The sequence below is a fragment of the Sarcophilus harrisii genome, chromosome 6, assembly GCF_902635505.1.
Source record: "Sarcophilus harrisii chromosome 6, mSarHar1.11, whole genome shotgun sequence".
Classification (NCBI taxonomy): domain Eukaryota; kingdom Metazoa; phylum Chordata; class Mammalia; order Dasyuromorphia; family Dasyuridae; genus Sarcophilus; species Sarcophilus harrisii.
This window is the reverse complement of record NC_045431.1, coordinates 232,229,582-232,254,410: the sequence shown is the minus strand read 5'-3', so window position 1 is coordinate 232,254,410 and position 24,829 is coordinate 232,229,582. Positions and strand designations below refer to the sequence as shown.

General features: G+C 55.4%; 1 protein-coding gene across 1 annotated transcript in view; it reads right to left on the bottom strand.

The window, feature by feature from the left end:
- Positions 1–24,537, bottom strand: part of DGKZ (diacylglycerol kinase zeta) — a 37,688-nt gene extending 13,151 nt beyond the window's left edge. The window contains exon 1 of the mRNA XM_031943570.1: positions 24,383–24,537. Within this exon, the coding sequence (XP_031799430.1) occupies positions 24,383–24,467 (85 nt within the window). The 5' untranslated portion in view covers positions 24,468–24,537. The remainder of the gene's footprint in view (positions 1–24,382) is intronic.
- Positions 24,538–24,829: the final 292 nt, after the last annotated feature.

Sequence of the window (24,829 nt, the reverse complement as noted above, 5' to 3'; positions counted from 1 at the left end):
CCTCCCCAGCCCCCCACACGCAGTAGGCGCTTCATACGCTGACAGACAGGCGGGGGGAGGGCCCAGGTGGAAGGGCCACAACGGGGCCCGAGACGCTCCCGCCCCAAAGCCACCCTGCGGAGCCCAGGGCTTGTGGTCCTGTCCGGGAGGCCAGCAGCTGCCCCGCACCCCCGGCCTCCTGAAGAAGCCTTAAGATACCAATATTCCCCCCCCCCCGGGATGAGTCTCCTTAGGAAGGGGCGCAGGTGCCCGGGAGAGCGGCCATCCCAGGCACGGGGCCTCAAGCCGCCCCCGGTCACCTCTGTAACCTGCCCTGGGCTCAGGGGCCTCAGGCTCAGTTTCCTCCTCAAACGCTCTCCAGGAGCCTGGGATCTGACCGGCCCTAGCTGCAAGGCTGGGAAAACCCTCCGGAGGCAGGCAGCCTTCAGCTTCCTGCCGGGGCTCTCGGCGAGAATCCCAAGCTGGGAAGGGGTCCGGCGGCTCTCCCCCTAACCGAGCCCAAGGCCTCTCTCGGCTCCTGGGCTTTCCTGCTAAAGGGGGGGGGGGAAGGGAAGTGTGAGTGCCAAGGGCAGCCACAAGCCACCACATGAGGAAGGAGGCCGGCGGTCTCGGCCCCCTGGGTATTTGCTGCTGCCGCAGAGTGCCAGGCTCTGCAGCCCGCTCCAGCCCCGCTGCCCCGGCCGGCTCCTCCAGAGTGCTCCCGGGTCCCCACAGCCCAGCTTAGCGCGCTCCGGGCCACCCTCAAAAGCTCTGGCAAGGGCCACCCCCACCTAAGAAAGCGCTCGAAGACCCTCAGGGACCTGGACTTCAGGGGGCTCCCAGGGGAGTCGACAGCTGCTGCTCGGTCTGTCTAGGATGGAGGGCCCAAGTGGAGACCAGGAGGAGACCTCCCTCCCGGGAAGACAGCCCTCTTCCAGGAAGCCCAGCCTCCCTCCCCCCACCAAGGCTACCCTGGCCCCCAGGGGAGGCTGGCTCTGTGCCAAGGTCCAGCTGTGTGGCTCCCAAAAGCCTCGGGCAGAAGGCCAGGGGCGGGGGGGGGGGGGGGGGGGGGGGGGGGGGGGGCTGTCCATTAGCAGACTCAAAATGAAGGGAGCCCTGGAGATCAGCTGGCCCAACCATCTCATTTTACCCAAGAAAACGAAGGCCCCCAAAGCCCACGAGTCTGTCTCAGGTGGGGGGGACTAAGGGGGAGGCCTGGGATTTGGGCCCAGAGCTCCCTCTTTCATGTCCGGGGGGGGGGGGTAGGGGGGTAAAGACCTTGGCTGGGGAAGGAAAGAGGCAGAGGCCGGGGCCCAGCCTTCTGGGGAGGGCGTCCATCCCCTGGGGCCTCCCTTATCAGCCAGAATCGGGTGGTCATGGGGAGGAAGGGAGGGGAAGAGCACCACTCCTAGCCCAGACAGCTTTCCCTAGGAAGCTGGCAGGGCAACAGGATGGGTGGCAGGGCCACGGGCAGAGGACAAGGGAGTTGTCCAGCCGGGTTAATATTTACCACGCCAGGGGCAGCTCTTTTGGACTCCTTGCCCCTGGTCCAGGGGCACAGTGTGGTGCCCTTTCTCAGGAGTTTCAGCAGTCGCCCCGTGCTTCCCCGGCACCTCACCACACTGTGCCCAGAGCCCTCGACCTCCTCTCCCCCCCAGGCGAGGAGCTCCCCCCCCAGACGACACAAGGAGGGAGGGAGGAAAGGACTGGGACCCATTATGACCTGATCTGAAGGCAGGGAGAGCAGGGAGGGGGCTCCGGGTCCGCGGGCGAGCCCTGGGGCTCAGGCAGCAGCTCTCTTGCAGCAAGTCCTAGTTTGGAGGCAGTGGCCCTACTCCCCGCCCCTGCGTCACCCCTTCCCCTCCCCTTCCCCCTCTCCCTGCAGCCCAGGGCAGCCGTTATGAAAATAACCCCACTGGTAACCAAGTGCACTTCCTCCCGATAGGGTGGCTCCCAGCCCCCGCGCACCAGCCTCCCTCCCGGCCGACTCCCTCCGAGGGGCCGACCCACGGACGCACACACAGCCTCCCCTCCCCGCTCACTCCTCTAACTGTTCCAAAGAAAAATGCCGCTGGGTCGTTTGCATTCCGGGCCCGGGGCCTCCCCCCCTGCTCCCCAGGGACAGCTCCCAAGCACCTGGACCGGGCAGCGGGGAGTCTGGGAGGGGCCCGGGCCCTGCCGGCATGTTTACCGAGGCAAGGGAAGGGGGCCCGTCGAGGAGCAGCCCCTTCCGAGAGAGCTTTGGGCAGAGACGATGCCCCCCCCCCCCGAGGGCCCAGCAGGCAGACGGGGGTCTCACCCACCGAGACTGGCTGCCCAGCTTCTCTCAATGAGTGCCTCAGGCCTCTGGCTCTCCGCTGCTCCGTCCCCGCAGGGATGCTGGCAGTCTCTATTTCTGGCACTTCAGCTCATAAAGGGCTGGGTTCCCAACAGCTCTTTGAGGTAAGAAAAGGGGGTTACTTTTGCACCCATTTTACAGACTAGGAATTGTTGTTCCGGACCATGCCAGATCCTGTAGTGGCTTGCCATTCCTTTCTCCAGCGGAGTAAGGGAAACCAAGGCTCCCACCCAAGCCGGCAGGTCTCCCTGACCCCAGAACTACCCACCGATCGCCCGCTGCCTCACAGACGGCCTGCTGAGGGTCTCCCAGTAAGCAGGTGGCAAAGCTCGCTGCCTCCAGGGCAAAGGCAGATCCCAAAGACCATGAGGGGCTCCGGCGAACGAGCAGCCGGCCGGCCGGGGTCTCCTCTGTGGCACCTTGTAACAGAGGAGAGCATCGGAGCCTGGGGGGTCTGGAAGAGGCCTCCTCTACACAGAGGGATCGGAGCCGAGTCCCACAGGAAGCCAAGGGCTGGAGAAGACGCAGGAGAGCATCCCATGCAAGGGGGCATCCGAGAATGGACAATGTCCAGCTGGGAGGCCGGGGGAGCTGCAGCCCATGGAGAGGGGCAAAGGGAAAGGCCAGGAGGGGTCGGGGCGGGAAGGGCCTGAAATGCCAGAGGGTTTGATCTGACCTGTGCGGACCTGGAGGCCAGTGGGGGTTACTGGGGAGGGGGGAGTGTGATGTGGTCAGATGGGAACTTTAGGAACATCACTTTGGTAACTGAAAGAATGAGTGGGAAACTCTGCGCTCAGAGCCCGAGCCTGAGTGTGAACGGCCTCCGACACTCACTAATCATGCATGTGCTCGTCCCCACTTGGAAAACTGGAGAAACCATGGCCCCTGCTCCCAGGATGCCGTGCGGCCGAAACAAGCCATCTGTAAGACACGTCGCCAACTTTACGGTGCCGGCCGCAAAAGAGGGACGAGGTGAGGGAAGATCCATGGGCGTGGGGAGGGCTCAAGGACACAGAGCTTCCAGCCTGGTGGATGGGACGGGGGTCTCTCAACAACGGGAAAACTGGGAAGACGGGCGGAAAAGATGATTCTGAGTTTGAACATGCTGAATCTGAGAAGCTTTAGGGAAGCGTCCGGTTCAGAACAGAACCCGAGCTCAGGAGAGTAACGGAGCCCACAGGAGCTGGCGAGCACACTGATCCAGCTCCCAAGTGCTCAAGTCTCATCAGTAGAAGAGCCAACCTCCCTTAGAACACACCTCCACCTTCTTCCTCCCTCTCTCCTTTCTTACCCCATGGCCCTGCTCAGGCCATTCTCTGGGCCCAAAAGGCCTTGCACCCAGCCACATTTTCCAATCCTTAAAGACTTAGCTCAAAACCAAACTTTTCTTTGATGTCCTTCCTAACTAGTTCAGGCCACAGGATCTGTTCCTCTTCTAAACCTCAGGAGAATTTGTCTGGACCATTAAGGTGACACATTTTCATCACTTTCCCATTTACACCCCTGGCCCCGTCCTGTCCTCCCCCTACCCCATCAGATGGCAAAGTTGCAGAGCCATCCTAAGAGGGGCCACTGGATGAAATCCAGCCAGTTACACCACCCAGAGGACAAGAAAATGAGGTAAAGTGCAGAAAGCCCCAAATAAATCAGAGACATGGCCCATGTACTCAATGTATTCCACAGATCTTAGCCGAGGGCTGGCCCTTCAGAAGATCTGCTCATGGATGTCCATCAATTAGAGAATGGCTGAATAAACTGTGGTATGTGAATATTATGGAATATTATTGTTCGGTAAGAAATGACCAGCAGGATGAATACGGAGAGGCCTGGAGAGACTTACACGAACTGATGCTGAGTGAAACGAGCAAGACCAGAAGATCATTATATACTTCAACAAGAATATTATGATGATCAATTCTGATGGACCTGGCCATCCTCAGCAATGAGATGAACCAAATCGTTTCCAATGGAGCAGTAATGAACTGAACCATCTACGCCCAGAGAAAGAACTCTGGGAGATGACTAAAAATCATTACATTGAATTCCCAATCCCTATATTTTTGCCCACCTGCATTTTTGATTTCCTTCACAAGCTAATTGTACAATATTTCAGAGTCTGATTCTTTTTGTACAGCAAAATAACAGTTTGGTCCTGTATACTTATTGTGTATCTAATTTATATTTTAATATATTTAACATCTATTGGTCATCCTGCCATCTGGGGGAGGGGGTGGGGGGAAGGAGGGGAAAGATTAGAACAAGAGGTTTGGTAATTGTCAATGCTGTAAAGTTACCCATACATATAACCTGTAAATAAAAGGCTATTAAATTAAAAAAAACAAACCAAAAAAAAAGAAGATCTGCTCAGGTTATAGATTAAGAGCACGGGGCAGGAAGTACAGGAGCAGACAGACACCTAGGAAGCTGAACAGACTGGGGAAAAGAAAGATGCAAAGTCAAGGGAAGAAATACTGCTTCCCTCTTGAGAGTTCAGAGAAAGGGGTGGTAGGGACCCCGTCCCCCACAGGGAAGATCCGTGGACGTGGGGGAGGAGCTCAAGGGAGCTCCAGCTTTCCAAAGGCAACCCTTGGGAGCTGAGGAAGTGCCCACAGGGGAGTTCGAACAGAAAGACTGAGTCCCCTATGCCAGCAGGTAAGCAATGAGGAGGCCCAAAGTGGACAAAGCCATTTCTCGCCCATCTCCTCCTGCCCCCAAATAAGCTAGGTCACGGGGGCCAGCCACTTCCCTCAGAGGCTTATATTTCCCATCTCTAAAAAGGATCCCAGACACTTTCCAGGATTGTTGTGAAGAAAGCGCATTGGCCTCCAGACACAAGAGGTGTTCTGGTGTCCAGAGGGACACCACCTCCCTCCACAACGTGGCTTGAGTTTCAGAAGGTAAACTTCCTGTTCCTTGACCTCAGGTTGGAGACAAGCTTTTTGTCACGTTCTCACCATCTCCAGGCCCCTCGGCCTCCAATCTCAAAGTGCCAGCTCCAAGCAGATGCCTTTCTCTCCTACTCCTAGAACAGTCCTAGGACCACTGGCACACACTGCCCAATAATGGCAGGGAGTGGGAAGGCAATATCTTATCTTTCTGTAGTTACTTCTCTGTGAATGTTTTTTTTTAATTAAAGCTTTGTATTTTCCAAATATATACATAGATAATTTTCAACATTCACTCTTGCACAACCTTGTGTTCCAAAATTTCTCCCTCCTTTCCCCTCATCCTCTCCCCTAGATGGCAAGTAATCCAATGAATGTAAAACGTGCAGTTCTTCTGTACAGATTTCCACAGTTATCATGCTACACAAGAAAAATCAGATCCAAAAGGAAAAAAATGAGAAAGAAAACAAAATGCAAGCAAGCAACAAAAAAGTGAAAATATTATGTTGGACCCACACTCGGTCCCCACAGTCTCTTCCTGTGTGCAGGTGGCTCTCTCCATCACAAGATCATTGAAACTGGTCTGAAACGTCTCATCGTTAAAGAGAGCCACGTCCATCAGAATGATCATCGTATAGTCTTGTTGTCCTGTACCATGATCTCCTGGTCCTGTTCACTTCCCTCAGCACCAGTTCCTGTGAGTCTTCCCAGGCCTCTCTGTAATCCTCCTGCTGGTCATTTCTTACCAAACAATAATATCCCATAATATTCATACACCACAACTAATTCAGCCATTCCCCAATTGATGGGCAGCCACTCAGTTTCCATTTTCTTGCCACTACAAAAAGGGCTGCCACAAGCGTTGTGGTCTGTGCATGTTTTAAACCCTTTAATGTATGCAGACTCCTCGAGAATGGGGGGCTTAAATTCTGCTCTCTGGGTTCTGACCATTCATTCCACCCAGTTTTCTTCCCTAAAAATGATTTTATCTTTGCCAAAGTGAACAGTTTTTTAATGTACCCTGTGTGGGGTTGTGGCTCTCTCTCCCCCCTCCCCACCCCCCACCCCCGTCCTGGGGTCTCCTGGACTTCCTCCTGACTGTTCCTTGTGCAGAATCTTCATCCAGATCATGTCTAGATGTCCCAAAGACCTTTCTTCTGGGCCCTCTCTTCTCCCTCCATACTGTTTTCCTGGGGGATCTCATCAGTTCCAACAGACAAATTGACGCTACCATATCTATGCTGAGGACTCTCCAATCTCTCATGTCCAGCCGCCTATTGGACATCTCAAAGTGGAAATCCCATAGACACCTTAAACTCAACACCTCTGAAGCTGAGCCTTTCCCCCTAAAGCCCTTCCCAGTTTGTCCCTATTAGTGCCAGAGGCACTAACCACCTTCCCAAGTTCCCCGGACTATGGTCTCGTCTGTTGCCGAGACCTGTCGATTGTGACTTTGAATACCCCAGGCCAAGCCGACCTGTTGGCTGGGGGGCCTGCCCCAAATCTCCCATTCCGACCTTTCCCCAGCTGCCAAAGTGAAGGCTCACCCCTGGCACCCCAGGGCTCCCCCTTCTCTAGGATCAAATGACAAACTCCTCCAAAGCCCTTCCACATCCTCCACCTTCTACCTGACTCTCACTGCTCACACCACTGCTTTCTAGCTGTTCTCCCAGAGAAGTCCCTCTCCTGCCCCCAGCCCGGGATGCTCCCCTTTACCTCTGCCTCCTGGCCTTCCTAAGTCCCAGCCCAAATCCCACCTTCCACAAGCAGCCTTTCCTCCTTCCTTGTCCTTTTAGCGCCCACCCACGGGGATGACTGCTTGTTTGCTCCTGGGTCTTGACCCGTGTTTCCTCCATGAGATTGCGAGATCCTTGCGGACAGGGACCTTTTCCTGTAGCCCCAGAACGGGGCACGGTACAGGATACAGATTAGCCACTTAATCAGTGTTTACTGATCAGCTTCAGACTTAGCTCACTGCCTGGTGCACAGGGCTGATGAAACGCTTGCTAAGTCACTGACCTTTTTTTTTTTTTTTTTTTTTTTTTTTTTTAAAGTCCCAAAGCCTGCAGAGTATCCCAAAAGACTATTTCTTTACACCCACCATCCAGCCAAGCCTCTGCATCATTTAATTCCTGAAACAAGACCCCTGGTCCAAAAAGTCTCAAGGCAGAGGGGGAGAGGCAGCACCCCCCATTTTCCCCGCGAAAGGCCCAGGCTCCCTTTGGCACCTTCTTGGGCACCAGGTGATACTCCCCACACCCAGGCTGACGGTAAAGCCTGCGCTGGCACTGCACCAGCCTTGACACCCGGCAGGCTCATTCCATTCCTTTTTGGTCAGCAGACTACGGAGAAGCCTGTTGGTCCCATTGGCTGCCGCAGAGACATGGGGCCGGAGCTGCTGATTAATAAAGGACAATGATGTTCCTATCGCCTTCATCTTCTCCTGGCTCGTCCTCCCGCAGCCTCCTCTTCTCCACCTCCCCCACTCTTCGTTTACATCTGGAGGAGCCTCCCGCTCCCCATCTGCCAGAAGCCACTGTGCTCCCTCTGATCACTCATTCAAAATTCATCTCCCTCTTGGTGGCCCTTTTGCTCATGTCCCAGTGGCAAAGCTGCCGAGCCCGGGGGGCTCCGTTTCTCCCAGTGGCGAGGACCGGGCCCAGAGCTAGCCCTGCCGCACTACCTGCCTCCTCCAGGGGTCTCGGAGGGGCCCCCACCTCCACGGCTCATCCACGGGGCAGGCTGTGGAAATCTCATCATCCCACACGCACAGATGGAAAAAGCTCAGGAAAGTGAAATGGCTCCCTGGGCTCGCCTCCCACAAGTTTCAGGGTGTCTGGACCCAAACCCAAGTCTTTGGCTGCAACGCTGCTATTTTCTGCCTCTTTCACCAACACCTCCCAGACCCCCAGAGCTGCTTTAAAAAGAAGGGGGGAGGAACTCTAGAGAGAGTGACATGCGAAGGGACCAGCCAAAGCCCCCGTGCAGAAGGGCTCGAAGCTTCTCTGGTACCCAAAAAGTCTTGGGGAGAAAAAGCTTTGCCCTGTGGGGAAGTCCTCACAAGGGGGCCGAGGGGGAGGCAGCACCTGGCTGGGCCCCAGGAGCAGAAACCAGCTGGGCCCCTTTCACAACCACCCCCTCATCTGTAAAATGTCAGCGCGAGAAGCCTGAGCTGGGGGGTGGCAGATAGGGAGGCTCTCGGTGGCAGGAGCCCAAGGCTCTAGAAGGCTATTTTTAACCCTGCTGCGATATGTCATCGGTGCTTGGAGAAGGCCACGAGGGTCTGTCCGGGAGCTGCACCTGGCTGGAGACCCGGGCCGGACATGGTCCCTCCTCTCAGATTCACCAGGGACTCAGGAGGGCCTTGGGAGGCAGCTGGTCCAGTCCCTCCATTTTACAGTGGAGCATTCCAAGATTACGGTAATGCAAATGACTCACCAAGGTCATTCATACAACTAATAGTACTGCTGCTCAAGCAAAAGGCAGCAGGGCTGGAGAGGTGTTCCGCCTCCCTCCCCTTCCTGGTGCCTTCATTCTGAAGACCAGGGCCCTCAAGAACAGAATCCCTCAAGCCTTCATTCCTGGATCCCCAGAAAACATGAAAGGCCCTACAGTAACTCTCACCCCCCCACCCCCCCAGTGGCGTCTTGGAAATCACTTGCTTTTGGGCCCACGGCCTCCCTCTCTCAGCACCCCCAACCCAGCCCCTCCCACCATCTTTCCATCAGCATTTTATCAAGTGCCACACGGTGCCAGGGACAGAGCGAGGCCTTGGAGATTCAAAAACAAGAACAATCCTCGCCTTCTGGGAACTTGCATTTTACTGGAAGAAATAACATATACGAGAGGAAAAAATAGGAATTAAGTTTTGGAGGGAAAGGCACAATTGGGAGGATTAAAAATGAGCTCTTGAAAGAGGAGGCCTTAGCTTTTAAAGAAGTCAGGGGAGAGGAAGGGGGAGGGGGGCACAGATGGATGTCCCAGAGGAGGGAGGGCAGAACATTTAGGCCGTCTCACAGTGAAATGATTGTTCTCTGAGAATAAGAGCAGGATTCTCCCTGCTAACATAAGGTCTGCCAGGCAGTTCGCGGACCCCAGAATATTAGAAATGGAAGGGATCAATCATTGGGCTCTCCTATCCTGTTTTACAAAGGAAGGAACCAAGGCCCCGAGTCACTCCCAGGATGACATGCAGGTAAGAAATGGCTGAAGAGAATCACTAACAGCCCCTCTGGATTTCAAACTAGGCTCTATCAGAACACAGGAGGAGGTCAGCGCGCCCTCTGAGGAGGAGGAGGAGGAGGAGGAGGAGGAAGAGGAGGAGGAGGATCCGGCACCTCCCAAGGCCATGGAGTTATGGAGTTGAAGGTTAGGAGGATCTTTTCCTGACTCAGGGCTCCCTGTGCTTCGTTACAATTTCTGTGCACCCCTCCTAAATCAACAAGTCTGGTGTTCTTTCCCCCTGAAGCAGAGAGTTTGGGTTTTTGGGGGGAGAAAAAAAGACTCCTTTCCCACACCGACCAGACACCCATACGGAGGTGGCCACGTGACTCCCCAAACACCTCTTCTGTGGCCCCATTCTCTGAACTTTACCTAAACCACACAGGCTTCTCTGCCAAACAGGGGGAGCGGGGCTCGCTTTCACACTTCCTTGCTCACTCTCTTGGCCCCAAGTGGCCCCCAAAGGCAGCTTGGCTGGCAGGGAGTGGAGCCCAGGGGAACAAAGAGCCCCCATCTCCAAGCAGGCTCTGACAGCACGAGCGAGAAGTGGCAGAGGGGCAGACTCCAAGCAGGAAGCTGAAGCCTGGGTGGGCTGCTCTGGGGAAACCTGGGAACATGGAGCACCGGAGGAGGGTGGGGGGGGGTGTTAGCTTGGTGGGGTCCCTGCAAAGGCTCGCTCTGTGGAATTTGGCTGGGACAGGGAAGAGAGGAAGGGTCTCCAGAGCAGCCCCAGAAGCTGCCATGTGACCCTGGCGAAGCGAAGGCCAAAGGCCCAGGAGGGCATATTCCCGGCCGGTCACAAACTTTCTTCCCCCACTTGCTCACTTCCTGCAAAGGCTGGGAACGTGGGGCAGGCTCCTCCTGCAGCCACCCCCTTCTCCTGCACCCTCTGGCTTCTGCCAGACTCCCACAGATCCAAGAGTGAGAGAGGATGGCAGAAGAAAGGAAGTGTGGGGGAAGAGAGAGGAGACGGAGGGAAGGACAGGGAGAGTGGGAGGGGGAGCAGGAAGGGAGCGGAGGCTGGAAGGGGCAGACGAGGCTGGTGCACTTGGGAAGCTTGCTGGGAAGCCCGGGGAACCAGGACATGTGAGTCTGAGTCCCAGCGTAGCTATTCTTTGTGTGACCTTGGCCAAGTTCACAGCCTCCCGGCCTCCGCTTCCTCCTCACTGGAAGGGGCCCCAAGGCCTTCTCTGCAGCCTCCCGGAGGTTCTAACTCCTTCCCCCGGAGGAGGGCTCATACATAGTCTACATTTACCCACCGGAGAATGGGTGCATCCCCCTGACAGGAGCTCCCCGAGCACAGGCACCCTGGCACAGGGCCTGGCATACAGTAAGTGCTCACTAAGTGCACGCTGACTGACTGCTGCGGTTTCCCCCCTTCTTATTATAAATTTAGCCACATACAACTATTTCAACATCCTCCCAACAGGAGGCGTGCTCACGGTGAAGCGTTCCTTTTAACAAGACAGTGACAAAAGCGTCCCCTCCGTGTCCCGAACTGCTCCATCCCCACATCCCTCCCCGACGCACCCCTGGGAGGGTCCTGGAGGTCCGGCACCTCCGGAGCGTGAGCCGGGGGCCAGAGTCAGGGGGCTGGCCCGAGAGCCGCTGTGACCCACAGCCCTCCCCTCCGGGGAATGCAGCTGACCACTTTTTGTCCTTGGTGGCCCCCAGGGCTTGGGGGAGGGGGGGAAGAAGGAAGAAGAGGAGGAGGAGGAGGAGCCCTGACAATCAGTCCTGGATCCTAAGTCAGGGGCCAATGTCGCCCCCTTGTGCCGTCCTGGCATGGAGCAGGCAGGTGCCCAGCGCAGAGCTGGGGGCCCCAGAGGTCGGATGACTGCGCCCTGGGCTGGGAGCCCCCGGAGGGCCACCCGTGGCTGGGCCGAGGGGCTCCTGGCCTCGATCCCTGGCAGCTGGTGCCCTGGTCCATGCCCGGCACTCACCAGGCCCACGCCTCCCAGGCTCCCAGCCCCGAAGGAGCGCCGCCGCAGTGTGACCTGCTCCCCGGCTCTCAGCCTCCTCACCCATAAAATGGGATCCCGACCACGCCTCAGCCCCATAAATCCTACCCGTTACTGCTGGGATGCTCCCTGGGGCCTCAGAGGCCGTGGCTGTCCCCAGGACGTCCCGCAAAGGGAGGGACTTGCTGCTCTGGCTTCCCCGGGCTGGACCTCCCCCAGAGGCCTCTGCCCACCTCTGTGGGGGGGTTCCCTGGCTCCCCCCCCCAGGATCCCCGCCTTCCTCAGCCCAGGGAGTCTTCCCCAGGGCCAGGACTAGCCCAGGAACTCTGGCCTCAGAGCCCGCCGCACCGACAGCCTCAGCGCCGGCCCTCCGTTACTTCCGACCCTCCGCCTCGTAGGTGGACAGCGGGTGGCCAGCAGGTTCCCCACATGTGGGGCCTCAAGCTGGCAGAAGCGCTGCCCCTTGGGCACCAGCGTCCTCTCTGTCACCAGAGGAACAAACCAGAGCAGAAACGAGGGAACCTGTGGCGCGGTGTCCAGTCTCGGCCCGAGAGGCCTGGATTCTGGCCCCGGTTCTGCTGCTAATCTGTTCTATGGCCCCTCTTCACCCCCTCCCCGAAATGACAAGGCTGAACCAGGCGGAGGCTCCTCCAACCCTCAAATGCTGGCTAGAAGCTCCCGAGGCAGAGCTCTCCAGGCGGCTTGTGCCCTTTCCCCTACCAACGCCGCTCGAGCCCCAGGACCCCAGGCTGCCCATCGAGCCCTGTGTTGCCACTGGGTACCTGGCGCAGCCCGGCCAGGCTAAAAGCTCCAGGAACAGCTGCTACAGGTGTCTAGTCTCCCCCTGGCTCCTCTGCCTCCTGCCTGCTGAGAATCTAGGGTCCCTTCAGGGGGCCACGGGCCTGGGGAGGCCTCTATGGCCCGCCAGAGTCCCCAGGTCGGAACGGCCCGGAGAGGGAAGTCAGCGCCCAGGGATCACCCAGGCGGGAAGGAAAGGGCCGGCCTTCACTCAGGCTGACTCCCAATTCCGGATTTTTCCACACTGCCGGCACCCCAGGGCACCCAACAGAAAGCGAGGGAAGAGGCGAGGAGAGTGAGCACTTATATATGGGCCTATGATACGCCAGGAACTGTGCCAGCTGCTCTACAAACATTATCTCATTGGAGATCATAAATAAAAGGTTTCTCTCCGGCAGCTTCTGAAACCGCCTCTGCAGGGAGCAGGTTACAAAGGTGGCCGGAGCAGGCCCTCCCCTCTCCCCACCCCCAAGCAACGCTGCAGCTCCCTGATGTTGGTCAGAGACCTGGTGACCTCTGACCAATGACCTATATCTGTTTGCCATCCTGGGGAGGGAAGAAATGTGGGACTCAGATTTTTATAAAAGTGAATGTCGGAAATTTTCTTTAAATGTGATTGAAAAAAATAAAATATTAAAAAAAAGGGAGAGACAGAGACTTGGCATTCCAGTGCCCGGCTCTGTTCTGGGCACACAGCGAGGCAGTCCAGGGCAAGCAAGATAAGGTGACCCAGAGTCACCAGCTGGGGAGGGCAGGAATGGGAACTGCAAGCCGGGGCTTGGGTCACCGAGTCTGGAGCTTTTGGAGAGGCGTCTGACTGGGTCCCTACGAGGGTGATCCAAGATCGTTCTCTTGGCCAGTTATTTTCGGCACTAAACAGATGAGAACAGCACGAAGGAAGTTAAAAAGACACAGCCCTTTTGCCTCAGGAGCTTCAGAGCTGGAGACATGACTAAGGGCTGCTGGGCCTCAATGGTGTCTCCAGAGCGGAGGGAGCCAGGGCTTTGTGTAAGGTGCTGGCAGCCGGTGACACCCTGGGGGCAGCAAACCAGCTAATCCACAGGCAGGTGACCTTCAGTTCAGAGACAAGGCCACCCTTCCTTCCTGGGCCCTGGGTCCCCTGGCAAGCCCAGGAAGGTCCTGCCATCTGAGCATAAGGAAACACTAGGGGCAACGATCTTAGGTTCAGGGGCCAAGGCTACGGGCCCAGCTCCTCCCCTACTGAGCAACGAGTTACCAGCTGGAAGCGCGAGATGGGGCTGTCCTGCCAGGCTGGGCAGGTGGCATCCAGATGATGAAGCCAGTTATAGGGTCAGAGAAGTCTGCCTGGCACCCAGCATGGCATCACAGCAAGAGCAGGGAGCTGGAACCCAAGGGCATGGGTTTGAATCAGATTCTGTCGCTCTGACCTGTGACCTTGGGCAAGCCACTGTGGCCCTCTCTGACTCCCAGTCTGGGCCTGGGTGGAGCACGAGGAAGCCCAGCTTCAGTAGAGAGAGGGCTCAGCTGCAATGGGAGAAATCAGGCTCCAAAGCTGCCCGGCACCCCCTGCCAAGGCTGGCCTGACTTCATTTCTGGGAGCCTCGGTTTCTTCATCTGTAAATAAGGGTCACCCCAACGAAGCCCTCGCCCCTCAGCCCGGAGAGGCTCGAACGAGCGCCAAACCCCCGGAAAGCTTCGGGCGCTCCTTGTCGGCTCTTTTTACACTTTCATCTCTAAAGGCTCCCATTCCCACCCTAAGCCTTCTTTCTCCCTCTGGGCTCCTTGGCCGGGGTTCACGACTACAACTACAACTGGTGTCGCAGGAGACAACCAGAGGGGGTGTCAGGGTGTGGCTTCGGGGGCACGAGGGCCCCCAGGCCCGCGGTCCTTATGGCCATCACCTGGGACAAGAGGAATCCAGAAACAAGGATGCTCGCTAAGGATGACACAGCCCAGCCCGGCTGGATGTTCCCCAAAATGAATCAGCGGGCAGAACCGGGGGAAGAAAGGGAAGGGGGAGGATGACCGTCCGAGCTGCCCCAGAACGACGGGCGCCGCGTTGCAGCCATGAGTGTTCTCTGCCCTGTCCTTTCCCATCATGCGCTTCACCCTCCCCCGGCCCATCCCTGCACCAGAGGGCTCCCGGAGGCTGCCCTTCTGCACCGGCCAGCAGCTCATCCCTAGGTGCGCCTTTCCGAGGAGAGCCCCCGCCGGGCTGGGGCACACGCAGGGAGTGGCAGCCTGGCGAGAAGGGGAGAGCGCCCGCCTCTGCCCCCTTTTCACACCGCCGCCCCTGTGCCCAGCACACGAGCCTCACTGAGCCCCAGGATCTGGGCACGGCGGGGAGAGGGTGGTGCAGCTTCTGTGCGGGGTCATTGGAAAGCCGCCCAGGCAGACCTGTCCTCAGCCAATTCCAGACGGGCCGTGCCCTTTTCTCAAGGTAAGGCAAGAGATTGTTGGGGGTAAAGTCTGCCCAAGTAAGACTCCAAGCTGAGCACAAGGAAACCCGCGCATCGGAGCCCGGTCGGACTTTAGCCAGCGGTCCCTGGGCAGAGTCCAGCAGCGCCCGAAGGAAGGAGAGGCTCGGCGCCCCCCCAAAGCAAGAAGCGGTGCCCGGGCAGCCCTGAGAGCGCGCGGTTGTCCCTGCTGAGCGCGCACGTCCGCCCCCATCAGTGCAGCGCCAGCCGGGGACCCCGGTGCCGCCGCAGACCCCGCGGGAGGAGATGCCCGGGAGGGCGGGGGCAGGGGCGGCCTTCCGGCAGGGCTGCGGCACCCCCCTCCCGGGCAGAGACCTCCGAGCCCTCCGGAAACCAAACCAAAGCCCGCCAGAAACAGCGCCGGCAGCGAGGGCCCCCCGAGCGGGCAGTGACCCGGGGAGGGAAGGCACCAGGAGCCCGGCCCGAGGCTTCCGGGGGGGCGGGGAGCAGAAGGGACCCCGGCCCGAGGCTGCCTTCGGGATGGGGGCAGGTGACGGGCCGGAGGGGGCGCCACGCGGACCGGCACGGGGTGAGCGCGGCCTGCCGTTGCTATGGCGACAGGCAGAGGCTGACCGGTCCGGGGGTTGCCATGGGGACGGCGGGCGGGGGCAGGGGCAGGGGCCGAGCGCTCGCTCACCTGTGGCCGAACAGCCGCAGCCCCGGGAAACGCCTCTTGCTGAGCCGCCGCGGCGCCTTGTCGGGCTCGGGGCCGCGGGCCCCCTCCGAGCCGCTGGACGAGGCCGAGGCCGAGTCCGAGCCGCTGCTCCGGGCCTCGGCGCCGCCGCCGCCGTCGGGGGGCTCCATGCGGCCCTAGCCCCGGGCCGCGCAGGGCCGGCGGGAGACGCCCATGGCGCGCCGGCCTCGCTCCCCGGTCCGGCCGCCCGCGCGGGTCAGCGCTCCGCCGGCGGGCCGCTCGCCGGGGCCATGGGCTGTCCGCCCGCTCAGAGCAGCGCGAGCAGCCGCGGCGCAGCCCGCACTCCAGGAAGTGCCGCCGGGGGCGGAGGGAGCGCGGCGGAGAGAGCGAGCCTGCGCGCAGGGCCCTCCGCGCCGCCCGCGCCAGAGCCCCGCCCCTCCCCGACGGCCCGGCCCCGCCCCTCCCCGACGGCCCGGCCCCGCCCCAGAGGCTTCTTCGCCCCTTCCCGATGGCCCGGCCCCGCCCCCGGCGGCCGCCCCGCCCCTCCCCGATGGCCCGGCCCCGCCCCTGGTGGCCCCTTCGCCCCTTCCTCACGGCCTGGCTCCGCCTCCGCTCCCTGACCTGCGGCGCCCTCTGCCGGCGTCGCGGCGCATAGCCCCACCATCTCTGCTACTGGAGACGCTGCTGATCCGCCCCTTGTGCACGCCCCTTATCAGCATCACAACAAAAGTTATCGAGCCGGGACCCGGACACACGACGACGCTCTTAGCTCCCCTCCGGGTTCCAAAGAGGAGCCCCCGGCGACGCGAAGCCTCGGCTGACCCCTAGTGGTGAGTGCCGGCGGGCTCCCTCGAGGCGCCTTTTCCCGGCCCCGCCCCCCTCCCTCCCCCTCCCCCCGGAGCGTAAGCTCCCCGAGGGCGGGCCTTCTGTTCTTGTTCGTTCTGAGGGGACTTGGCTTGGTCCCTGGGAGGAGACCGGAGCTGGGGGAGGCTTTACCTACCCCTCCTGTTGCGGATGAGGAAACCGAGCTCACAGTTTTAATGCGGCTCTTCCTTCCAAGGAGGGGGTAGGGATGGGCGGCCTCCATCCCCGAGCACTTCTTAAGCGCCTGCTGTGTACCTGCTGCGGCGTTAGGCGCCCGAGGGCCCGGACCAAAGTCCCCTCACCCCGCGTCCAGTGCAGTTCCGAGGCTCGAAGCCAGGGGGCCGCCAAATGGTGCGTGCGCCCTGGAGTCAGGAGGCCGCGAGTTCAAATGCAGCCTCAGACATCCCTACTCCGGCCTGTGTGACCCTGGCAGCTGAGTGAGCCCCGGCTGCCTCGCAAACACAAACCGAGCTCAGAGCCACCTTCTTTCCTGGTGTCGGCCCCCGGGATCACCGCGTTCCTCCCCCTGGGCGCGGCGCAGGGGCCGTCAGATCTCTGGGAGGAAGCGCGGGGCCCCGCAGGAGGCCGGGAGCCCCGCGGAGGGGCCCCGCTCTCACCTCTCTTTGTGTCCCTCGCACTTGCCACGGGCCTCCAGGACCGCCTGCCGCCCGCCCCGCAGATGAAAAAGGGGCCTGGGGCGTGTCTGGCTCGGAGCCGGGACCCACCGCCTCTGACCAAATCTAGCCCGGTCCCCCCTCCCACCCGGGCGCTCCGATGTGTGCGGATTCGGACGAGCGAGCGTTCCCAGAACAGCGACAGCCGGGAACGGGCCCTGGTCCGAGGAAGGCGGCTCCTCCCCCTCCGCTTGCGGAGGCCCGAGTCAGCAGGCGGACCACGCCCCTGCGAACTTCAGCCCCCAGCATCCCCGCTCCTGCTCAGAGGCCGGGACGCTGGCTGCGGAGCGCGCGGCACCGGAGATGGGAATCCTGGGCGGCAGCCCCTCCGCCAAAGGGAGAGGGCCGTCCTGCACCTATAGCTGACGCCGGGGCGAACTGGAGGAAGGAGGCAGCCCCTCTGCCGCCCTGTGACGGCTGCGGTGCTTGGGCCGTGCAGTTGGGCACCGCGTTCCTCCAGCCATCCCGACCGGCTTCCTCTGAGCTGATGGGTTCCCGAGGGCCTGGGCGGCTTCTGAAAATTGCTCCGCATCACCTGTGAATCCTGGGGTGGGCGAGATGAAAGCTGGCCCATGCCCGATGCCGGCCCGGCCCACTCAGAGTCTGCGGAGGAGCTGAGGCCCAGTTACCTGCTTTAGGAAAACCTGGACACGGGCCCTGTCTGAGCTTTGTTTTAGACGTTTCTAGGGGCTCCCGCCGTCAAAACCGGCCCCCTAAGGTCCCAGATCTAGTTCGAGTGAGCCCCAAATCCTCGGCTGTTGAAGGGAGTGGGGGGGACACAACCGGGGGACGTACCAGCCCCTGCCCCACTCACAATCACAACATGGCCCTTCCTTTCTCCCTTACACGTTACCTTCATAAACACCCAGGAATGTGTAGAATGGCAGTACACTCGCCCCTTAAATGAAATCTCTCGCACACCGGCACTGCAACTTCTAGATGCGCCGTCATGCAGACACAAGCTTACAAGTTTGCACTGGACTGTATTTGGGAGGGCCTAACTACAGGACAACTAAGAATCCTTTGGTGTCTGATTCACTGACGGTGAAGCTATGAATTTGCCCAAACATTCTGGAACTGAAAGGGAAGCATCGAATGCTTCGTGCCTTTTAAGCCCACGAAGTGGGTTTGTACCCCAAAAGAATTCAAAGAAGTATGGAAAGATGTGTGGGAAGTGATGAAGAGTGAAGAGAGCAGAGACCAACAATATGTACAGTTACTTATACCCAAGCTCAGTTTCCTCGGATAAGATGTGGATAACAACAGCACCTAGCTATCAGGAGAGTACTGAGAATTAGACAAGTATTTCTCATGCAGTTCCTTTCCAAGCCTTCCCATGAATCCACTCTTCCACGCAAGGAAGGGCCTTCCTCGCAATCTTTTGCCATCATGTGGAGGCCGACGGATCACCCTCGCTCAGTATTCCTCCTTTTCTCTCACCACACTAGTGGTATCTACTTGGATGGAGAAAGACTATTGTTGAGACTGGGTCACACAGTTGGATGACAATTCATACAGCCGGCCCTTCGAGACCTATAGCTAATGGACAGGCCCAGAATGGAAGAGAATAGATTAGAGTTGGAAATTTAAGCAGCATTTTCAAGAGCCTCAAGCTTTGCCCTGAAACAAGGTGCTAAACTTCTCAACCCAATGTTCTTCTGGCTTCCTCAAAGTCCTATTCTGATTCCTCAATTCCTGAAGCGTATCTCAGTGGGTCATCAGCCTAAGAGGGTGTGAGGAGCTAGAAAGGTCCTCAATGTGGTCCGAGTAATAAAGTATGTCTTCTGTCCGAAGTAGGCTCAGGGAGGCTCAATATCCAGGAGTCTGACCATTTGGTGTTGAACTCTTTAACCAGGGTGACCTCTGAAACCAACGAGCACAAAATGGACCACTTCTGATTTGGTAGCAGTGTGTAAAAGAAACAATGGGGGAGGGAATAGGACAGTCATGCTGGAAATCTTGTTGGAAATCCCATCCCACTATGAATAAAAGCAAAAGGCAAAAAGAAATCACACTAAAAGGCAATCACTGGTCGTTCTTGAAGAAGAAAGTCAAGAAGTCAGCAGAATTGGTTTCGTTGCATGTCCAAAGGTAACAGGACATATAATTTCAAGGGGTGACTGGATCACTTTTGCATCACAGTGTTTACGAGAGCCCTCACAAGCAGTCCAAAATGAAAATAACTGCCAGTCGTGTGCCAAAATCTGCAGGAGGGGAGGAAGAGGTATTGGCTTTCTAAAAACTCAGTAAGCTCTGCCAAGTTAAATTAATGCATACTTTAATATTTGATGATGCTACAGGAGAAATTTCTTCCCTGAATTCATATGGTGGTGGGTCACTACTGCCACACATATATTTACCATGATGCAGAAATTATGGAGGTAAAGACATAGGTCAACCTTATTGTGCTCAAGCATAGATTAAGCCCTCAGACATATCTAAACAACCATGAGGATTCCGACAAGGCTTTTTAGAGGCAGAACCAGGACAGAATGACAGAGAAATAATTCTTTTATATGTCGTAATATTGTACATTCCCCTTAGTCCATAATAAAGAGAAAATGAAGTCACTGTGCAATACTTCTTTCAACATCATAAACTGAAAACAATCATGATCTCATACATCCCCTAAGGAAATAAACCTCATCAAACAAACTCTATAGGTAAACTTACGTCAGGTAACAGATTAAATTACATTTAGAAGATTCACAAACAGACTGACTGAGGAAGAGGGAAGCTGAGATTCCTCTGGCTTCTTATCTCAGGAATATGGAAAGCCCTTAAGTAAAATTTTACAGCCCCGGGACAGCTTTTGTTTAGGTGAAGTTAATATTTAAGCAGAGTTTTAGTTATCCAAAAATTGTAGAAGGAACAGTGCTGAGTCTCAAATAATAAAGGAAAATTAATTCTCATAATAGTGATTTCAATACAAGGTGAGCAAAGGTAAGGTCTGCCAGAGACTGATCTAACAAATTCATTTACACTTCAGAAATCAGCAGCTGTTACAAATCAGGGCTTGATTTATTTTTATTGATTGTCTAGACTCTAGACTTAAGAAATTATTAATAAAATTAAACTCATATGAACATAGACTTTTGATTTTTTTTTTTTCTGGTGAGCCTGGTTGTTAAACATTTTGTGGCATATCTACTACTCTTATAGAGTACATTAAATAAAACATTATTTGAGCATAGTAGGAGGGCAGTAAGCTTTATGGTTTGTGAAATATTTTACATACGTTGTAAAGTACTTCACATACATGGAATCTCACACCACCCTTGGGTATCTGGGAGGGTAGAGAAAAATATGCTAGGAAATATTTCAGGAATAGGAAATAAGAAAAGCCAAAGGCTTATTGATAATACAAAAGCATCTCACCTGTTTACAAACATCTAGATACAGTCAGATCACCAGCAAAGACAAAGAGATAGAATAAAAATGAGAAGAGATGGCATTTGACATAGAAAACTCAAACTTGACCTATTTAGATTAACTATTCACAAAAAAAAAGGGGAAATGGAGAAGAGAACAGAACATGACAGTGATTATTGTGATTTCTTGAACAATGTTAACTGTTAGAGGTCTGTTGCAATCATTAGGAGACCAAAAAAGTTTAGAATTTGCCTTCTCACAAACTCTTCTTACTAAGTATAGAGATGCCATAGGCAATGTCAATTCAAAATATAAATTCATAAAATCCTCTGGTGGTGGATGGTAGAGGATTATGAGCAGTATCAATTCATTAAACAAAAGCAATAAAGGGAAAACAAGTTTACAGAAAGTTTGGCAAGAGACAAAATTGTCCCAAGGGAATTAAAGATGAAACCGGAAGGAAAACAAGGAACAGTCAAAAATAGAAACAGGCTATGAAGATTTCTATGCAAACAATTTTTTTTCCCTCAATGACAATAAGGACACAGCACGTTTACTTAATTAGTCCAGTCCCCAGTTTGCTGCATTAGAAACCAGGATTTAGAAATGATACAAAAGAAAACAAAGGTGAGAAAAACACAGACCAGACCATGGTCCATGCTCAAGATAACAATTTAGAGGACACAGTTTTCTAAATAGCTGAAGAGAAGAGATCAAATGTTTGGGGAAAATCGTGAACTTATTACTCAAATGCTGAATTGACCCATAAGTTCTTCAATTCAGGACAAGCTTTCCACGATATCATAACCCCTCCATGTCTGCTCATCTTAGTGGCTCTTAGATAGTATGGCATAATAAATATGGAGTCAGGAAAACCTGAATTCAAATCTTACCCGAGACCCTTATTAGCTGGGAGGTCCTAGGCAAATCATTTAACCTCTCTTAGATTAAATCCTATGATTTTTGTCCTTGTACTTTTGTATTAACCCCTTCAAAAATGAAAAGACAACTGGGAAAATATAAAAAACTGTTTCTATGTGCACAATTCAACAAAATGCTTCTAAGAATAATCTATACACATGTATCAAGGCCATCCTTGATGAGTCTATGAGAAATGACCAAACTGATATTCTATAAAAAAATTTTCATAGACACTTAGTTGACTGAAAGGTGTCAAGAATACAGATGGCTACCATATTTATTGACTATTTAAAAAGCACTTGATTTGGAAGAGTAAAGTTTCCCTTAAGTGCTCTTCTCTAACATAATGTCAACATCATATGATATTCTTTGAAATATGTAACAACAGAGACAACTTCTTTGAAAGATACTCTGATCATTACTATCAAGAAAAAACAAATACATGCTTGCTAAAGGTCTTTGCCGCTGGGAAAGCAAAGAGATCAAATGGAAGATGGATTTCATTTAGATATGAAATTCTCCAGATGGATTCAGTACAAAATGGGGGAAACAAGTGAACAAAACCTAGAGACCATTCTCTGATATACAGCTAGATGGACAACCCACAGAGCTGACTCAACATGTCTACCTTGGACAGACATTGTGAGCGGACAATGAGTTGAGCCCAGGATTAAAGGGGAGTAGGAAAGTGGACTGGTTTGCCTCTGGGAAATTCTGTGGTGTTTTCAATGACTCCTAATTTCTCCCTGAACATCAATAGTTTTTTAAATCAAATTTTATTTTTAAGATTCTCATTTCCTAATTCCTTACTCTTTCATATGAGAAAGAAAAAAAAAAAACCCAAATAATTCCTGTTATAAACAAAGCAAAACAAATTCCCACATTGGCCATGTCTAAAAAAAGAAAATCTTTTTCAGGCTGTGCTCTCTCTCAGTTAACGTCAGTATTGTTCCAGTGATACATGCGGCTTTGCTATAGCCTCAAAAGAATAAAAACTTAGCATCATCCAAATGGCAATATTGAGGTATATGGTAGGTCTGACACAGAATCATTGTAAAGGTTATTAGACTAATGGATGTCTGGCCACGGAAAGGGGCTGGCCATGAGTGGAGACTGAAGGATAAGCAACAGACAGCCTGGGAATCCCACTGGTGTGCTTCAAATGTGAAGAGGTTAAGACGGAGGTTCTTAACCTTTCGGAGAATGTCAAGTACCCCTTTTTTCAGTCTATTAAAACCTATGGATCTTTTCTCAGAAAAAAAATAATTCAAAATGGGAAGAAATGCTAAATTTCAATTAGAGATGAATGAAAATAAAGATACAGGGTTTTCCCCTCCTTTCCAAGTTCTTGGGTTCCATGAAATCCAGTTCAAGAAGCCCTGATCCACTTTGATGGAAAGCTTGTACAACATCTACAGGAGTCTGTGGACAAAAGGACACTTGGAGGCCACCACATCCACTGGAGAGTATCTGTAATAAGGAGGCCACGGAGATCTCAAAGGACTGAAAAATGTTTTCTGCCCATTGTAAGAAGTTTCAAGTCATGAAAATGCCATAACCTTAAGGGGTCAAAGCTGCAGCCCTCTCCAAAGGCCAATGGGGGGCTCAATGGGGAGCACCAAGAGGTTTCAGCATGTCGCCGAGAAGAGATGGCATTCATTCGATTGCTGTAACTGCAAACTACTGAGTAAACAAAGGTAACTCTAAATAGCAACAAAATTCAGATAAAAAACACGGCCCAGCTAACTTATCTCACACACAACCCTTTCCTTTGACAATCTGGAAACCGCTAAAGTGCAAGGTCACGTGAATCACTGGTTTAACTCATTTGATTTTTTTTTTTTTTTGGTTGTTGTTGGTGTAGCTTTTTCTAAAATTGTACATTGTGGAAAATTTAATTCTGAATGTGGTGGGATTTGGCAGGATGTGACCAACCGACATTTATCAATTTTTAAAAAGGAGAGACAAAAACAGAACCTATTTATAAGCTTGGTTACTGTTAATATCAGAGCAGAATTTCACACACAAGCTGCATTCACACATGCAGAAAAGGGTTTCTTCCCCTCACACCTACATATACACCCCCCATACACACCTCCCGCCCTCTCTGCCATCCTCATTTCATAGATTCTAAGCTTGAAAGTTCTTAGAGGTCAACCGCTTAGTCTCAGCTCCTTTTACAGAGAAGTGAAATGCTTTGTCCAGAGTCAGCCAGCCAGAAAGTGTCTACGTTCTAGACTAGTCCCTGATCCACAGCTGGAGTCGTGATTTGGCGAAGTCAGGGACTTAGTTTCAGGTGGGGGAACTTGGCCCGGTGCTTTGCAGAACCCTGCCTTTGGGGGAAGGTCTCTGCTGGGGGCTGACAAGAGAGCAGCTCCTGGGGGCTCCGAAGGGCAGGCAGGGGCATCTGTCTTCTCTCCCCTGCCCCCAACCGGTGGCCTTCCCGGACCGTTCACTTGCAAAGCCACATCCTGTGTTAGTGCTAACTTTCCCCATCCACCTCCCTGGGGCTCTTACCGGCTTCTTTCTCAGCTATGCCATCCCTCTGCCACTGGGGGCTACCCCTCCCTCCTGCCTGGCACCTCGGCCAGTCCTTGCTTTCCCCTTTGAGCCCCCTTGTGAGCGGGAAGCAGGGCCTGGGGTGGGCTGGATCATGAAGGGAGGCAGGGGTGGGCGGCAGATGGGCAGCAGGCTGGGCTGGCGGGAGGGCCCCGGCCATTGCAGGGCCACTGGCCGTTGGAGGAAGTTACACAATAGCCCCTCTCACGGCTGTTTTTTCCTGAGACCACGGAGGGAATGAAAAACAGCGGGGTCTCTGAACTCTGCCGCCGGGAGGCCCTGGCTATGGAAACCCTGGCTCGGGAAGCAGAGGCTTCGGGGGCAAGGCCAGGCTCTGCGACTTACTGGGGCTGAGCTCGGGCAAGGGGCTTCATTTCCCTGGCTCTCAATAGCGTGTAGGAGGCGGCCCCGTGTTCCCTCCAGCCTCCTCCAGCCCTGGATCTTCCAGGCTCTTGAACCCTCCCCCAAGCCCCCCCTAGAGGATCTCAGGTCCGCGGTTAAGGTCAGCAATTTTGGGCTCTCAGAACAACTTTTCTGACCCCCTCCACCCCCCCCCCCAAAAAAAAGCACAGGATGCCGAGGCTTCCAAGGAGCAATTTCCCTCCCAGGACCCCCCAGGTTGCTTCCCCAGTTCGGGCTTCCCCCACAGTCCAGGGCTAGGCAGGCGCGGTGCCCCGGGACCCAGGGGCGGCCCCCTCCCGCTTCCCTGGTACCTACTGGGTGTCGGGGCCCGCGGCGGGCATCTGCGGGACGTCCCAGGAGCGGTAGCGCCACATCTGCCCGGCTGCCCCCGCCTCCTCATGGTGCGGGCTCAGCCACCTCGGGGCCGCATCCCGTGCTCCCCCAGCGCCTCCTCCGCCGCCGCCGCCGCCGCCGCCTCTGCAGCCCCCACCCCTGCCACCCCCGGCACTCTCATCCTGCCCCCGCAGCAGCAGCTGCAGTGGCGACACTCTTCCTCTTTCCGCACTTCCTGAGCGGGGGGCCGGCACCGAGGGAGGCCAGCCGCCCCGTCAGGGCTGACCGCGGCCCCCGCCCCCTCCACCTTCTTCCCCTGCCGTCGGCCCGGGCTGCAGAGAAGCCGTAAGGACCCGGCCGGCCGGGCAGGTGAGGACAAGCCCTCGGAACAACAAAGAGGGCTCTCTACCTGTGAGACAGCGCCCGGGG